Raw genomic sequence first — 18,202 nt, 5'->3', positions numbered from 1 at the left:
CTCTCTCCCCTTCTCTCATACTCTTCTTCTCTCTCTCCTGCTGGGCAGGAACAAGGAAACATATCCCCACAGCAACTACCTGCAGGCATCCTAAGACAACACTGGGATGCTGTTAACATTGTGGGTGGTAACGTGGAGGGCAGAAAGCAACCCAAGTCCTTATCATGACAATATGGAGCTGCTAAATCTACCCAACCTGCCCTTCCTCCAGACTTCCTTCTGTAGATAATCTCAACCTTCCTTATGGTTTAAGCCATTTTGAGTCAGGTTTTTCTGTTACTTGTGGCTGAAAACACTCCCATTGGTATAGTAGCTTACTGGTCTGGCTGGCACATAACTGAAAATTGTCAGGGGAAGGAAAAGCAAATGAATGTGACAGCAAAACCATCCAAAAAAGATTCAATGGGTTGCAATGAAAGATTAAAGGAGGAAATGGAATAGTGTTAAATGTAAAGTCTACTGAAGGCCTGTGAGTCAGTGGTATAAAGGCAGGTTAATGAAGCCCTGGCTGAATGGACACATATGAGACAGAGACTTGCTAGTTTTGGACATGCACAATAGGTGTCAACAATATGATAAGATTGGTGAAGATGCTAATTCAGCCTTAGCATCTGGAATCAGGCAGGCGATGTTTCGGTGCTACTCCATAACTTGATTCTCAGCTGTTGTGTCCAGTGCTAGTTACTAAAGTATGACAAGAATATTGACCAACAAGAGCCTGGACATGTGACAGCAATAGAGACCGTGAGGGGTTTCTATCTAGGTTTGAGTTCCCCAAAAAGGGACTCTGAGACTAGAATTTGAATAGAGCAATTTATTTGGGAGGTGGTCCTAGGAAACCTGGTGGGCAAATGGGGAAGTGAAGCAGGGAAGGAAGAAAAACTAATGAAGGGTACAGTAAAGAGCAGGCTGCCACCATGGGCAAGTGAGGCTGAACCCAGATGAGGGCCCTTGACAGACTGTGTAGAACACTGCTGTAGGGTATAATTCCCCTGGGAGGTGAGGGGCTATGATATTTTTACAGTAACTGCCATAAGTCATTGTTTGAAGCTTGCTCCTAGGGGCATTGATTTTCTAGCACTTTGGCCTGCTGCGTGAGTGGGTCAAGCCTGTTATGGGCAAGAGTACCTCTACATATGGGGACTGTATGGTTGGGACCTTCTGTAGGTGAGCCCTAGGTTCATGGATGGAGAGCATCAAAAGCATCTACCATAGTTGCAGAACCCAAGTGTGTTTAACCTGGATGAAGGAAAATTCAGGGGGTGCATCACTTGAAGGGAGTTTGATTCCAAGCAACAGAGACTAACTCTGGTTAACATAAGCAAGAAAATAGTCTACATTTGGTAAGACATTAAGGGCTTCAAGGAATGGAAGAAAAAGGCCTGGGAAGCCTGAAGAATCAGGGGAAGGATGGAGGGTATATGGTTAGGGGAGCTTGGACGCCATCCTCACTTCATGGCTGGGTGTGCAGGGTACTTGGATTGATTGTGCCACCAGACTGTGTCTGGCAGGGAAGGTTGATTCTCTTATAGGAAAACCAGGAACTCTAGTGAGTGGTGTGCATGCCAATGTATTTAGAGGGAAATTTCTAATGTCTGCAACTTACTTTGAAATGCCTAAAAAATAAGAAATAAGATGACCTAATGGATAGATATAGAGATGTATCAATAGATATGTCATAAAGTAAGTATAATAAAATATTAATGGTAGAATTTTGGTAATGGGTATGTGGGTATTCACCATAAAATTATTTCAAATTTGCTGTATGTTTGAAACTTTTTATAATAGGGTATTAGAGGAAAGAAAGAAAATTGGATATTGGTTACCCAAAGTTCAGGAGGCCAAAGCAGTAAAGAGGGTCCTCCTCAGGAAGTCTTGCTAATTGGCTCATTGCATGAACAGGGCTGTGGTTCTGGGCTGGACTAATCTTTTGGGCTTTGTGCATTGGCCTCTGGGCTAAACTTGTTTTTTTACTAGAATCAGTGGATATATTTAATCCATTTGGTCTACTGCCCTCAGCCTGTCTAGACCTGAGGTATGCTTTCTCCATGTTTAACTTTATAAAACAAAGAAAATAATGTTTGGGGACAGTACTTGGGACTATTGAATGCTGTCTCATTTCTTAACATCTGGTTTTGTGAGATTGGTTGGTGACTAGAACTGTAGTTATTTTCTTGGTAATTGCACTGGGATTACCATTAACATCTTGATTTATTACAATCTAGGCCAGATTACCAGCAATTTAATTTCAATAGTGTAAATGGACTCTATATATAAATCTGTCCCCCCTACTTTTATGCTGTTGTCACAAATTACATCTTTATACATTTTCTGCCCATCAGCATGGATTATAATTATTGCTTTTAGCGGTTGTTTTTTAAAATCAGAGGGGAAAAAAGAAGTCCAGACCAAAAAGAATACGTTTATAATGTCTTTTATGTTTATGTAGTTACCTTGAACAGAGCTTTTTAGTTCTTGATATTAATTCAAGTTACTACTTAGTGTCCTTTCATTCAACCTGAAGGCCTCCTTTTAGTATTTCTTGTAGAAGAAGCCTGCTGACAATAAACTCTGTTTTTGTTGTTCTGTTAATGTCTTCATTTCTCCTTAATTTTTGATATATAAAATTCTTGGTTGACAGACTCTCTTTTTTTTTTAATTTAATTTCAACACTTTGAATGTTATTCATTCCTCTGCCTTTTGGCCTCCATGGTTTTTGATAAATCTGATATCAAATTACTCTTTGAAAGAATCCTTTTTATGTGATGAGTGACTTCTGTCTTGCTTTTAAGATTCTCTCTCTGTCTTTGGCTTTTGACAGTTTTATTCTAGGTGTAGGTCTCTTTCAGTTTATATTAATGGAGTTCACTGGACCTCTTGTACGTGTAGATCAATGCTCTTCATCAAATTTGAGGAGTGAGGAGGTTTTGGACATTAATTCTTCTAATATTATTTTCACATCCTCCTCCCTTCCTTTTAAAACTCCTCTTATATATATGTTGGTACACTTGATGGTGTTACATGGGTCTCTGAGGCACTGTTTATTTTTCTTCATTTTTTTCTTCTTATTCCTCGTACTTGATAATCTCAGTTGACCTATCTTCAGGTTTTCTGATTCGTTCTTATGCCTGCTCATAACTGCTGTTCGATCCTCTCAGTGAATTTTTAAAAGTTGTTGTACTTTTCAACTCCATAATTTATATTTGGTTTCTCTTTATAATTTCTATCTCATTATTCATGTAGTCTTTATGGTGCGGTATCGTTCTCATACTTTACTTCTCTAGGCTTGGTTTCCTTTAGTTCTTTGAACATATGTAAAATAGCTGATTTAAATTTTTTTATCTAACATCTGGGCTTCCTCAGGAAAAATTTTGATTGATTGACTTTTTTCATGCATATTGGCCATACTTTGTTTCTTTGACTGTCTCATATTTTTTGTTGAAAACTGAGTATTTAAATAATGTAAGGTGGCCACTCTGAAAATCAGATTCTTCTTTTCCCCAGGATTTTTGTCGTTGCTGTTTGTTGTAGTTGTTTTTGTTTGTAGTGATTTTCTTTATTTGCTTGTTTTATTTTTATGAACAAATTCTATATTCATCTGTGTTCTTTAGTGTATATGGCCACTGAAATTTCTGCTCAGTTAGTTCAATGATCAGCTGATGACTGAGCAGGAGATTTTCATGAATTTCTGGAGCCAGTAAGTCTCTTAGTCTTTGCCAAAGGACTCTGCGTGTACGTGTTGAGACATCTCCAACACGTATGTATGCAATTGACAAATCTGCTTTTGCCTTCACTCATGCTTATATAGTCTCAAGGTCAACCAGAGGTGAGAGCTTAGGGTATTTTCAGTTTTTTCCTGAACATGTGCACAGTCCTACACATGTGCATGTGGCCTTCTAGATTTCCAGGAACATACTGGAGCTTTTCACAGCCCCTTGGACATTTCATTTCTTATCTTTTCCTTTTAAAGCTTTTTGTTTAATCTATTGTTTGTCCCAACTGTTATCCATTGTCTCAGACAGCCATGCTGTTGAAACATTTACCAGTAAATGTTCTCAACAAATGTCCTCTACCCTTCCAGGAGAAGGCTTTTAGTACCGGGCAACCAAAAAAACCATGCCTCTTAGTGGAGTTTACCAGGGAATAACCAGACACGTCAGATAATGACAATTTTCTTGAAACGAAGTCTGCTCTGCTGCCTTCATACTGTTTCCAGGTTCCCAGGCTGATGTCTTCCTCTCCAGTGGTATTCCCGGGCTTTCTAATTCAGACTATCCCTTCTGCAAAGATGGGATCAGAGTGTCCAATCTAGGTCTTCCCCACACCAGGCTCTTTTAGGAACTTAGTACATTTTGCAGCCTGAGAGTTAGATACCTATGTGATTCATTGTCCTGACTGGTAGATCCCAGAGGTCCTCAAGGCCTCCCCACTGACTTTCACCACCACTTGGGAGATTTAAGAAAATGACTAAAACCCCTAGTCCCATAACCTTTGGGGTCTGGAGCCCTTCCTAGTATTTGGACAAATCCCAAGGAGTAGATGGACTCTTTCTGTTTCATGTGCCGTGAGCACTACCTTGACTTGCCCCACACCAAACCTGAACTCAAAGCTCAGCATCCACCAAACATTTCACAAGGGCAGCAACTTCACTGGATGGAGAACTTACCGGAGGGCACGTCTCAGCCCCTGCTGCTCCCTGCTTCCCTTCACCTTCTCTATTCCTCTGTCCTCATCCTTCCGCAGCAAGAAACTAACTTTTCTTCTTGTCCCATGCAAAGCAAGTCCTCCCACACCCAGACCTCCTAGGATTTCACCTTCTACCCTAAGCACTCATCGAGGTATTGCATCAAACCAAGTTTCCTTCATAAAAGGAAAATAGAATGAGTTGTCCCCAGCTTGCCCATCCTGTGTGTGATGGTGATTCCCTACTGCTCAGCCGCCCTCGCTTCATCTTTCATCCACTTCCTAGCATCTCCCAAGCCTTCTCCAAACCAACTCCTCACTTCGACTATTCTCCCTTTCCTGTCTTTCTCCCCACAGCAAGCCCTCCCCTAAACATCCTCAGAGGACTCTACCACTTCTTCTTGTATGCCTTTCCATCCTCAACTTTGTCCTAGATACTTACAGCAGATACTATCCTCATGTAGGTCAGGGCTGGGGTAGACCCACGATTCTTCCTATTGCTGACTTGCAGGCTGCGCCTTTCCTTCTGAAGAAAGCATCCCAGAAGCAAGTGAGTGGGAAGTGTGATTCTAGGAATCCTCTGATCCACTCTAAAATGCTGTGGGTGTTATCTGTATGTGTCTATTCAGGGGAAGGGTGGCAAAGCTCCTCAGAACTGACTGCACACCACATTGAGGATGCCCTCTTCTTTCCCTGGCTTGATTCAGGCCTGCTGCAGGGTGAGAGAGCTGTCCAGTTGGAGCTGTTGAGATGATCATTGAAGGACTTGCACCCCTGAAGAAAGGAGGAATCCCTGATGTAGCATTTGCTGCTTAAAGAAAAAGTAGAGTGATGTGGAATCTCCTTAGGTAGACAGGCAGACGGTCAGCACTCGGAGCCCCAGGGGTGCCAGGCTAGAGCTCAAGAGCAACAGTGTAGGTTAAGCTGTGGGCACTGGGTGAAAATCCACACTGGCCTGAGGCATGAGCAGACAGCTCCTGGTGTGCAGAGTGATCTGGCCAGAGGAGGAAAGCGGAAGCTCCATTTAGGAATGACCAGCACAGAGAACCACTGAGGGTCACCCCTGCTGTGGCGCCAGGGTCATGTAGGAAACAGCCGGTCAGGTGGCCTCCGTATGGTGCCTGGTGGAGGCAGGCCCCCTGCTGCACCCCACCAAAAGCTGGGTGTCTCCACAGGTCCACGACCGCTTGGATCGCTACTGCTGTGGCTTCGAGCCTGAGCCCTCAGACCCCTGTGTGGAAGAGAGGCTCCGAGAGAAATGCCGGAACCCAGCCGAGCTGCGGCTGGTCCACATCCTGGTACGTCTCCTCCACACCATCCCCTTGTCACCCCAGACCCAGGTCTTCCTGTGTCCTTCAGAAGATGCTGTTAACAAGTTTCAGAGATCAGTTGATGCTGGGGTTTCCCGGTCTTCTTCTTTTCAGCAGCAGAACCAATTGTTTGAATATTTCCAGGAGTCCGCAATATATAAAGCTGACAAAACGGAGCTTTAAGAATGTGCCTGAGGAGAAGTGTGGGGTGGGGGCTGGAGCCCTGTTTTCACTGTCTCCACTGTCCGTAAGAGACTCCAGGGAACAACTAGGGCTCCTGGAAGTAGAGTTTGAGAATGATGTGTCTAGGCAACATCCTCCTTGTGCCAGTAAATGAGGAATTGCAGTCTGGAGGGAAAGGAATCTCCAAGGCCATACGGTAGCAGCATTAGGGCATGAACCCAAGACCACTGTGGCTCACAGGCTGGTGCTGCTCCTGTCAAAACTAGAGTCCAGGGTGGGAAGCAATGTGCCGAGGCCACTGGAGAGGGCAGAATAGCCACTTCTGCATAAGAAGCAAGGTGCTTCCCCCAGGGAAGGCCTTCTCTATCTTCTCCTGCAGTGAGGCATAGTGTCCTCACAGCCTCCCTTTGCTCTTGGAGGGTAGCTGTCAGCATGGTGTCCAGGGATGGGCTTCAGGGAGGCCACATCACCCGAAGGCCAGGATTGCTTAGTGGTGGTGCTGGGAATTCTCCTCCCTTACCTCCAGAGCCATCTCTCCTCTTCCCTGGTCAAAGCTAAATATCCATGGGAGAGACAAAGCTTTAATAGCCATTGTTTACCCCCGGTGAGCAGGCATTTCACAGATCTCTTAGGACAGCAGTTTCCAGAGGGAAGAGTCACCTGGCTTTGAGCAAAAGGTGATCCTGACATGTGGAGTGGGGTGAGAAAGGAGAAGAGGCAGAGAGAAGGGGAGCTGGGGTCCTCAAAACAGAAGTTCATAGCTTAAGCCTAGGCTGCTGGAGAGGATTGTGGGAAGTGTCCATGGACTTTTGGAGGCTATGTGGGAAAGGAGTGCGTGCATGGGAGTGGGGACCAGAGGAGATGGCCTCCCATTCGCAACCACACCATATTCTTTAAGGTACTAAAGAGTTTTCTGGTGCTGATTTTGGTTTTGAAAAGGTTTAGGAGCTGCCAAACTCTTCTGTAGAAACAGAGTATGGTCAGTGCTTTTTGAGGAGAAAGGACATCTCTGTGTGATCTCAGTGATGCTCATGGGGATGCCCAAGTGCACAGGCACAGGTGGCACAAAGGGGTGACTGAGTGTGTGTACACATGTGAGCAGCACATGTGCAATGCCCCTCACGGCTGGTGGTCCCGAGGAGCAGGCTACCTCGGCACCTGCTGATTCCCACCCTTGCTCCTCACCCCTTCAGCCACCAAAACAGGATCAGTCCTTTGGCCTTGCAATTTAGCAGATGGTGCTGTGGCTTAGCCCTATGGGTCCGGGTTTGAAACAGCCCAGCTACTTACTAGCTGTGTGATTTTGTGCAAATTGCTTAACTTAAAGAAGGTGCCACCATTTCTTAAAATAGGGCTAACACTAGTGCCTGCTTCCTAAGGTTACTGGGAGAATTAATTGACAGGATGCCTGGAAGCACTTAGCACAGTGCCCAGCATAGAGTAAGCGCTCAGCGGTGAGGACTGTTTGTTAGGATGGACTGTGGGACTGACAGCTCAGGGCTCTCAGCCCCTTAATCTTGACCAAGTCCATAGGTGCCAGCTGTAGCTGCACCCTTACCCACCTCTGTCTCTGTCCACCCTCTTCCCTGAGGTCCGGAGCAGCGATCCATCTCACCTGGTCTACATCGATAACGCTGGCAACCTTCAGCACCCTGAGGACAAGCTGAACTTTCGGCTGCTGGAGGGCATAGATGGGTGAGGGTCAAAAGGGTTGGGTGGAAGTTCATGGGACTGAGACCTGATGGCCTTGCTGCAAACCTTGGGACCTTCAGCTGTGGCCCTGAGAAGCCCACGGTCCATCAGACAGAAGCTGTTGGATCAGAACTTTAGGTGGTGGTGGGGAGCCCTGGGAAAGCTGAGAGGGGATACAGTTGGCAGGGCCTACCCCAATATCCAGAGGGCCTCCTGTGCCTGCAGAATACTAGCTGCATTGCTGGGGTATGGGAAGGCTAGTCCTTCCCTTGTTCTGGGTGGGAGAACTAGGCCGGAGAGTCTACTCCTCCCAGCTCACTCTTGGCAGGCAGTTTTGCCTTCCCAGGATTCTTTCTGGCCCTGCATTTGCCAAGTGGAGCCTGGGATAGCAGAATTTACTCACCTGGCTTCTCTGTAGGATGGGACCCATCTGAAAGCTCTGTCCCCTGCCTTCACAGCAGAGCCAGGCAAAGGGTCCTCTGTTAATGAGATAGCAGGTGCAGGCCTGAGGAGTTTGCCAGGTGACTTTGGCAGAGTTCCTCAGCTATGCAAGCTCTGGCCATCTGGCGTCACCAGTTATTGAAATTCTCTGAGATTACCGTTGCTTTTTCTTTCTATTATGGGCCTCTGGGGCCTTTGTTCCAGGTTTCCTGAGTCTGCCGTGAAGGTTCTCGCATCAGGGTGTTTACAGAACATGCTGCTTAAGTCGCTGCAGATGGACCCCGTGTTCTGGAAAAGCCAAGGCGGGGCCCAGGGGCTGAAGCAGGTCCTCCAGACCCTGGAGCGGCGAGGACAGGTGCTGCTGGGACACATCCGAAAGCACAACCTCACACTCTTCAGGGATGAGGACCCGTAAGCCTCACACAGCCCTGAGTCAATGAGCATCCATCCTGATGGCCACATTTTCTTGAACTCACTCATCTTGAGGACAAATGGGAAAAGCCAGAAGCCAGAGGGGCACAAGGATGTCATGGGATATTTCACCTGCCTGGGATGGTGGAGGTAGCATGGGGTTTTCAATCTCAGTGCGTCCCTTTCTGCCTTGTTGGCTCTGGCTATTTATTCCCTTGGGCCAACAAATACATTCAAAAATCTTCTTGAGCTGCTCAAGAAACTGTAAAAATGTGTGATGCACGTGCATATGCAGAGCGGGAAAAGTTTGTGTGTGTGTAGAGGCGTGTAGGTGTGGGTGGCATGTGTGCATGCCTGCATGCAATACATGAGACAAACCTAATAAAGGTACAATCTTCATAGAACTGCACTTGCAGCCTAGAGTTGCTCTGGCTGAAAGTAGACTCAGGCCTAAGAAATGAAACATAATGCGTTTGTCTTTATAGACTTTAAATTTTCAATTATTACTCAGTTATGTTTTTTGGTTTAAAAAATTATAAAAGTCTAAAAGTAATACATGCTCAGTAAAAAAAAAGTCCATAAATAATAGAAGCATATGACAAAAAGCATAAGTCCCACAAATTCCCTAACGGTGTGTATGTGTGTGTGTTATTCATGGCCACACTACATGCAAATTAAAAAATAAAAGTGTGGTCATGCTTTGTCAACTCACTATATTTTTACTTTATTAACTATATTCTATATCAGCCATCTGAATTGACCCAATCTTTGTTGGTGACTGCATGAAATTCCAAGGCAGGGATGTGTCATACTTTCTTTAGCTGGTCCCATAATCATCAACATTTAAGTAGCTCCAATTTTTCATCAATTACAGACATTGCTGCCATGAACATGATCGCATGGCATGCAAGTATTTCTGCGAGCTAGATTTCCATAAGGGATTTCCGGGGCAAAGGGTATGGGCATTCAGTATTCTGAGAGAAACTGCCAAATTGCTCTCTGAAATGGTGGTGTCAATTTACATTTCTCCCAAGAGGGTAGGAGACTGATTATTTTTCTACACCCTCACCAACACTTGACATTCTCAGACTTTTGGGTTTTTTTTTTTTTTTTTTTTTTTGGTCTATTTAGGAGGAAAACCTATTTTAAAAGCTGCATTTCCTTAATCATGAATGAAGTCATCTTTCCACTTATTTGCCAGACATTTGTATTTTCTTTTCTGCATTATCTTTTTCTTTTAAGATGTTTGCCCTTTGCTTGTTGATTTGTTGGAAATCTTTGACTCTAATGAGTGTGATCGATCTTTTCTCTGTTGACTTGGTGTAAATGTTTTCTTCCAGCCTGTCATTTGTCTCTTAACTTTGTTTATAGTCTTTTGCCAAGTGTAAAATGTTAATTTCCACGTAGTCAAATTTGTTTATCCTTCCCTTTAAGTCTTTTGAGTTTCATGCCTTTTTAGAAAGGCTGTCACCACTTCAAGATTATTGAAATAATCTCCTGTGTTTTATTCTAGCATTATACAGTATTTCTTATATATTATATAGCATTTCTTATATATTTTCATATATTTCTTATATATTCCTCTAAATTAATATATAAAACCTGTATTTTATATGGATTTAAGCAGAGAATGGTGTGAGTTAGGGATCTAACAAGTTTCATTTCCCTTCAAATGGATAGTTAGTTGCTGTAACATTATTTCACATTCCATTCTTTCTTTACTGCTGTGAAAGTACACTTTTGTCAGATATTAGGTTCCCACATGCACGGAGGTCCATTTGTGAACTCTGTTCTGATATTATTTTTCAGTTCCTGCATTAGTATGACAGTGTTTTAATTAAAGTTACTTTATTCTTTTTTTGCTCTCTGGTAGGCTGAGTTCCCATATTTGTATTCTACTTTAGTTTTTTTCCTTTGCTATTTTTGTGCATTTGTCTTTCATGTGATAGTGTCAGTCTATGAAGCATGCCACCCCTCTCTTTTTATCCTCAAAATCTCATTGGTGTTTTGATTGTGATTATATTGAATTTATAATTGGTGGGAATCTGACTTATTTGAATATTGAGTGCTCTCATTCAGGTTTATCAATCCACCTATTCTTTGATAATCTCTAGCAACATTTTTTTGTTTATTGAGACAGAGTCTCACTCTGTCACCCAGGCTGGAGTGCAGTGGCAAGATTTCAGCTCACTGCAGCCTCAACCTCCTGGGCTCAAGTGATCCTCTCACCTCAGCCTCCTGAGTAGCTGGGACGGCAAGTGCACACCACCGCGACCAGCTAATTTTTGTATTGTTTTGTAGAGATGGGATTTTGCCATATTGCCCAGGCTGGTCTTGAACTCTTGAGCTCAAAGCATCCGCCCATCCCAGCCTCCAAAGTGCTGGGATTACAGGCATGAGCCACAGAACCCGGCCTCTAGTAACATTTTAAAGTTTTCTTCAACAAAGAAGCTCATTTTAAAGATAGTTTGTAATTTTTACTCCTATTGAGAATGAGTTCTTTTTCTTGATTAGATTTTTCTAGATAGAATTTTAGGTGCATATCTTATAGTTTTTAAGTAGAAAATAATATTTTCAAATAATGATAATTTTACATTTATATTTCATAAGTGTGTGTGTGTTGCGGGAAGTCAGGGACTCCAAACAGAGGGACCAGCTGAAACCATGGCAGAAAAACTTGGATTGTGAAGATTTTATGGACATTTATTAGTTCCCCAAATTAATACTTTTGTAATTTCTTATGCTTGTCTTTACTGCAATCTCTAAACATAAATTGTAAAGATTTCATGGACAATTATCACTTCCCCAATCAATACCCTGGTGATTTCCTATGCCTGTCTTTACTTTAATCTCTTAATCCTGTCACCCGAGGAGGATGTATGTCGCCTCAGGACTATGTGATAATTGCATTAACTGCGCAAATTGTAGAGCATATGTGTTTATGCAATATGAAATCTGAGCACCTTGAAAAAAGAACAGGATAACAGCAATTGTTCAGGGAATAAGAGAGATAACCTTAAACTCTGACCGCCGGTGAACCGGGCAGAATAGAGCCATATTTCTCTTCTTTCAAAAGCAAATGGGAGAAATATTGCTGAATTCTTTTTCTCAGCATAGAATATCCCTGAGAAAGAGAATGTGCACCTAGGGGTAGGTCTCTGAACTGGCCCTCCTGGGGAGTACCTGTCTCTTATGGTCGAGATTGCAGAGGTGAGATAGACTCCAGCCTCCCATTGTGCTCCCAGGGTTATTAGGAAGAGGAAATTCCCGCCTAATAAATTTTGGTCAGACCGGTTGCTCTCAAACCCTGTCTCCTGATAAGATGTTATCAATGACAATGGTGCCCGAAACTTCAACACCAATTTTAATTTCGCCTCGGTCCTGTGGTCCTGTGATCTCGTCCTGCCTCCACTTGCCTTGTGATATTCTATCACCCTGTTAAGTACTTGATGTCTGTCACCCACACCTATTCGCACATTCCCTCCCCTTTTGAAAATCCCTAATAAAAACTTGCTGGTTTTTGTGGCTTGTGGGGCATCACGGATCCTACCAACATGTGATGTCTCCCCCGGACGCCCAGCTTTAAAATTTCTCTGTTTTGTACTCTGTCCCTTTATTTCTAAAGCCAGCCGACGCTTAGGGAAATAGAAAAGAACCTATGTGATTTTGGGGCAGGTCCCCCGAAATGTGTGTGTGTACTCCTCTCATTTATTTCTATTGTCTTATTACTTAGGTTGGGAGCTTTCTGGAGGAAAATTGAGTAATAATAGCAACAATAGTAGGCATCCACATCTTATTCTGGACTTTAATGGGAACACCTCTGTGATTTCTATTATGTTTTGTCAGGTTTAAAGAAATCATTTCTGATAAATATCTTTCATTAAGTTAAGGAAGTTTCTTTTTATTCTCAGCTTACTAAAATAATTTTTCAAAAATCAAGAATGGGGATTGAATTTTATTAAATGCCCTTTTCAATATCTATTGAGCATATGGTTTTTCTCCTTTATTTTCTAATGCTGAATAATCTTTACATTCTCAGAATAAACCTATTAGGCTGATGTATGTTAGTATTTTGGGAACTGCAGAATTTAACTTGCCAATATTTTACTTAGAATCTTTGCATATACATTCATAAGGTTTTCCTTTTTGGGCACTCCATGGCTGTCTTACTATTAAATTTAAACATACCTCATAAAATAAACTCAGAATTTTATTTTATCTTTTTAATGCTTTGTAACAGTTTAAATAAGAACCGTTTATTCCTCAAAAGTTTTATAGCACTCTCCCATAAAAGCATCTGGGCCCTGTGCCTTTTGCTAGATCTTTGAGAACCTAATGTAGGAGATAGGCAGCAGGGGCCTGCAATAAACCAAAACGCCTGGCATATTCAGCGGGCGTGGAAATGTAGACGTGTCCTGGGCAAGACTCAGGCCCTTGGAAAAGGGAGTTTGGATTTAGAGAGTTCAGGCATTTCTCTTAAGGTCACCAATGTTTATTTGACTTTGACTTTTTGTCTTTTCTCCTCTCTTCTTCCTGTGTTCTCAGTTCTTTCCAAGGATACCCTTATCAAGTGATGCTGCTCCTCTAGGCCTCAACCAGTTTCTGTTTAACAGTTTCTGCTTTGCCTTCTGCCTGGTAGACCTACAGTCAGCCAGAGGTGGGAGTGAGACACTTGTCATCCTAGAAAATGGCAAGGAGAAAGGAATACAAAGAAACATTTCATTGCAAAACATAATGTGGAGCCCTCACATTAGGATGAGGCTCATTCTACTTTGTGACTTAACCAGCCTCTTTGAAATAAAACAGATCTAATCCTGTCTCACCACTGAGAGACTGAATGTGCAAGTGGACAATGCCCAAACTACATATAATAATAAAACTCTATCCACCACCTCTGTAGCAACCAGCTCAGAGAACCAACCACAATGTCTGTAGCATCTGCTCAGTAGGATGAGGACCTAGTCAGTGACTGCCAACTTCCTTATTTTTGTCCCTGCTTCCAACTCAGGATCAATCAGAGAAAGCCAAATATGCTCCCCTAACCAATCACTTAGGATGCCCCACTTCTAGTTTGCCCACCTCCAGTGTCTGTCATGCCAGCAGCCTCCAATCAGGGTGCACCTGAAGCCTTCCCTTTCTTTCTCACTATAAAGCTTTCCCAGTCCCTGCCTGTCTTGGAGTCCCTGCCAAATGCAAGTGATGGTGCTGACCCCCTTGCCGTAGCAAGCCTCTGTTCTCCCTTGGGTGGTTTTTGTTGATTTCCATACTGCCTGGCTGTAAGAATTAAACAAAGTTAGCTGGTAATCCAGGTGAAGGCAGTGGCTCGGCACCTGGAAGGGCAGGCAAACTGAGCCACATCCTGAGAGCAGGTTTCCTTTACACTGAAATGAGGCAGAGGTGGCCGCCTAAGAAAGGAGGGGAGATCTGCCTGGCAGGGTTGCCTGGTTGTGTGTGTGTGTGTGTGTGTGTGTGTGTGGAGAGTTTCCCTTTGAAAAGACCAAGCCAGACTCTTCCTGTCAGTGAGCAAGGCCCCAGCTTGCACCAAGCCCTTTTGTGTGCTGATGTGAACAGGTCTGCTCAGCATAGACAGTGGGGGCACGTGGGCAGATATGGAGTGGCCCCTCTCAGCCTGCCCAGTGCACAGCAACCACTTGTAGCACTGTGGCATAGGGCCCAGCTCTCCCTCCTTAGCTTATCTGACAAGGACACCATTTCCGGGCACTCCCATCAACACTGACCTCTTCCTCCCTGGGTCGGGGAGAAGGGCAGGCTCCCTAGGATAGGTGGTTTACATGGATCAAAGCTTTTAACCTCACAGCAACCACATGGGGAGGTGTGATTGTTACGATCTCCATTTTACAGATGAAGCACAGAGGGGTTAAATAACGTACCTGAGGTCACCCAGCTTGTAGGTACAAGGGTGGGACTTCAAACCCGGCAAGAACTGTGCTAGGAAGTCTCACCTCCAAGACCACCACTTTTCCTACCACACTCCCCAGCCCAGCCACCCTGACAGTTCCTCTTCTGCTAATCCCTTTGGATTCAGAAGGATTAGCAGAAGAAGAACTTTCTGTTAATGATGTGGCAGGGCTGGTTCTCTAGTCCAGGGAGCCGCAAACTGCAACTCCTGGCCAAGCACATTCACATGCATTTGGCTCTTGGCTTGTTAAAGTCTGCCTAATCTATTAGCTGTGTCTTTCCTGCAAACTGGAAACTTCATCCACTGTTATCCTTTTCAAGAAAGCCTCTTTGCCTCAGTGCTTGCTGTTCACCCAGCTATTCCCTCTGGAACGAGAACCATGTGCCAAGTGAAGCAAACAGCTGGGAATCAGGATGTTCCCACCAAGCTTAGAAGAGTCTGTAGGGTTGGAGCTGCCATGGGTCTGCAGTGGGTGGGGTGGGGTGGGGTGGGGTGGGGCGGGGTTCCGCTCCACTTCAGGCAGATGAGCCTCAGAGGCTCTGCTGAGGCAATCACGATTGCCAGCCTCTGTGCTGCCAGACAGGCCTCACCCCAGGTCCAGCCTGCTCCTCCTGCATCCCTAGCTGAACGGGCTGTTCCAGGAAAAATGACGGTTTCCAAGCTGGAGGAGCTGAAGATAGTAACACAGGTTCACAACCTTCTAGATGCAATTCCAACAATTCCCCAGAGCATGAAAATCAAAAGCTTTTTTGTATGTTTGGTGCCAAAACTCATGTCCCACTCAGTGTGAATATTTATACAACTTACTGCGAAATAGCGATGTGTTTGGTTATTGGGTGTAACCTCGGACTCTGCTGAGGGCACTGCATAATGCATGGCACGTGCACCATATTACCTTTCTAAATCTGAGGGATTCAGAATTCGGAATCACATCTGGCCCCCAGGGTTTGAGTATGGGATTCTGGACAGACCTGTAATAACTCATGTTAAGGGCTTTACACAGATTATCTCATGAATGACTAACAACAACCCCAGTTTGATTATGGTTACCCTACAGTTATGGAACAAATGGCAGAGGCAGCAGGGAGGGAAAAGAGAGAGGTGGCTTGCCTGAAGCCACACAGATGGGCGCAGCAGATTTTCACCCATGATGCTGGACAGATGCTTCAGGGATCCTGAGATCTTTGACTTTAAAAGTTTCTAAGGTGGAGGCCATGGGTGCATCTTGGCGATGTGGCCACAGCGCATCTGAAGGCTCTGTGGTCCTGAGGCCAGAGCCCTGTTCAGTGCAGCCCTTCCTAAACTTATTTTGTCAAAGAGCCCTTCCTTTGGTTTTTTTTGTGGGCTTTGTGTTGCTGTTATCTCCGTTTTACAGATGAGGCACAGAGGTGTTAAGTAACGTCTGTCAGCATTCCTCAAGATGCGCTTTGAGCCATCCTGACTTGGCTGAAACCCCTCTGTTCTGCAGACAAGGATCCTGAAGTCCAGGAAGGCCTGGCCAAGGATGAGGCGATGGCTCTTCCCTGGAGAGGTGAATGCGATGCTCCTCCTCCCCTAGCCACAGCCCCCACCCTGAGTGGAATGTCAGATGTGGGTTCCCTGAGTTGGGTTGGGAGCCTGGAGATTGGAAGGAAGCCAAGCAGCCCCTTGGCCCGTTCATCCCCCATGAGGCTGGAGGGATGTGAGGAGCCGGCCCACGTGCCCCAGTGGTCTGAGGTTTAACTGACTTCTGCCATACTGCAGGCCCGTGCTGGGCAGACTCTTATAAACTGAGTGGAAGTAGGAAGCATGAGTGTTTATCCTCCTCTGTCCACACCTCCAGGCACTGTGTGTTTCAAAGGGACCAGAGAGGTTGTGGCTGATCCAGAGAGTGAGTGCTCCGATGGACGAGAGTGGCGGTCGGAAGAATGGGCAGAAGTTCCCATAGCCTGAGCCATCTGGACGGCAGGGCTCCACCCAGGCTGGAGGGGCTGCCCCTCCTGGCAGGAGCTGGTGTCTTCCTTGTGCTCTGATTCCTGCAGTGTGCAGCTCACATGCTTTGAGCCCGGAGCAACCTCCTAGTGCAGGAGCTCTGGGCTAGCCCCACCCCACCTCTCAGACACCATCCTGGGTCCCCTGGCCTGCTGCTGAGTCTGACAGCCTGAGCAGACTCTGAAACCATCCGTTTGTGGCTGCAGCTGTGAACTTGAGCCAGCATCAGAATCATCAGAAGATCTTGTTGAAACACAGATTGCCGGGCCGCACCCTCAGAGTTTCTGACTCAGTGGGCCTGAGAATCTGCATTTCTATCAAGTTCCAGGTACTACTGGCACTGCTGGTCCAGGGACAACATTTTTCAAGTCTTTGCTGTTAAGGAAAAGGTGGAGCCTCTCTGGAGTTTATGAAAATGCCAGGCAATTTAGAAATTGTGATGGAATCATTCTACAGTGTATTTGAGAACTAAACAAACAGCTTATTCTACCAAAATCTGAACTATGTAAGTCCCTCCAAAAGGAGAGTTTGGAGACTGATAGGAAGACTCAGGAGGGATAGGAGATTTAACCCAGCTTTTAATCCAAAGGAAGAAATCTCTGCAAAGAAGGCGGCCGTTGGTTTTGGTTTGCTTACGGACAAGACAAATATCTGAGGTCCATGTGAGAAGAAGCGTTGGGCCTGTAACCGTTTCCTTAGGCTGCCGTGACAATCTTCCACCAATGGGGTGGTTCAAAACCCTAGTTCTGGGGGTAAGTCGAAATCAAGGTGTTGACAGGTTCATGCTGCCACCTGAGGCTCTGGAGAGAATCTGTCATGTGCTTCTTCTAGTATGTGCTGGCTGCCTGGCATTCCTCCTGTTTTGTTTGTTTGTTTGTTTGTTTGTTTTGAGATGGAGGCTCACTGCAACCTCCACCTACTGGGTTCAAATGATTCTCCTGCCTCAGCCTCCCAAGTAGCTGGGACTACAGGCATATGCCACCACACCCGGCTAAGTTTGTATTTTTAGTAAAGATGGGGTTTCTCCATGTTGGTCAGGCTGGTCTTGAACTCCCGACCTCAGATGATCCACCCACCTTGGCCTCCCAAAGTGCTAGGATTACAGGCATGGGCCACCGCACCCGGTCTTGTTTTGTTTTTTGGTTTGTGGCTGCATCGCTCCAATCCCTACCTCTGTTTTCACATTGCCTTCTCCACTCCAGGTGTTTCTGTGTCGAATCTCCCGCTGCCTTGCTCGTACAAGGACACTGCACTTGTTATTAGATCTAGGGCCCACCTGCATAATCCAGGGTAAGAGTATCCTCTCAGGATTTTTAGATACCACTTTCACCAAATAAAATACTATTCAGTCTTTTGCATTTAAGGTAATATTCATAGATTCTGGGGACTAGGAAGTGAATATTTCTTTGGAGGGCCATTCTTTCAGCCTGCCACAGTGAAATACTGTAGTCTGTTCATATTGGCTTGCAAGAGCTTATGTCGTAAAGCACAGCCATTATTAAAAAATAAACCTGTATGCTGGGTGTGGTAGCGCATGCCTGTAATCTCAGCTACTCGGGAGGCTGAGGTAGGAGGATCACTTGAGCTCAGT

General features: G+C 45.0%; 1 protein-coding gene across 3 annotated transcripts in view; it reads left to right on the top strand.

Annotated features, from left to right (window-relative positions):
- Positions 1–14,574, top strand: part of GASK1A (golgi associated kinase 1A) — an 81,332-nt gene extending 66,758 nt beyond the window's left edge. For 2 of the 3 annotated variants that reach the window (XM_055281102.2, XM_063636625.1), the window contains 3 exons: positions 5,859–5,981; positions 7,768–7,871; positions 8,514–12,312. In XM_055281102.2, coding sequence (XP_055137077.1) covers positions 5,859–5,981; positions 7,768–7,871; positions 8,514–8,724 — 438 coding nt within the window. In that variant the 3' untranslated portion in view covers positions 8,725–12,312. Of the gene's footprint in view, positions 1–5,858; positions 5,982–7,767; positions 7,872–8,513; positions 12,313–13,265 lie in introns of those variants that run through there. The other variant, XM_055281084.2, reaches the window with a different exon arrangement.
- The last annotated feature ends 3,628 nt before the right edge of the window (positions 14,575–18,202 follow it).

The sequence above is a fragment of the Symphalangus syndactylus genome, chromosome 1 (genome assembly GCF_028878055.3).
Source record: "Symphalangus syndactylus isolate Jambi chromosome 1, NHGRI_mSymSyn1-v2.1_pri, whole genome shotgun sequence".
In the NCBI taxonomy this organism is placed as follows: Eukaryota; Metazoa; Chordata; class Mammalia; order Primates; family Hylobatidae; genus Symphalangus; species Symphalangus syndactylus.
This window is presented reverse-complemented; position numbering and strand designations above follow the sequence as displayed.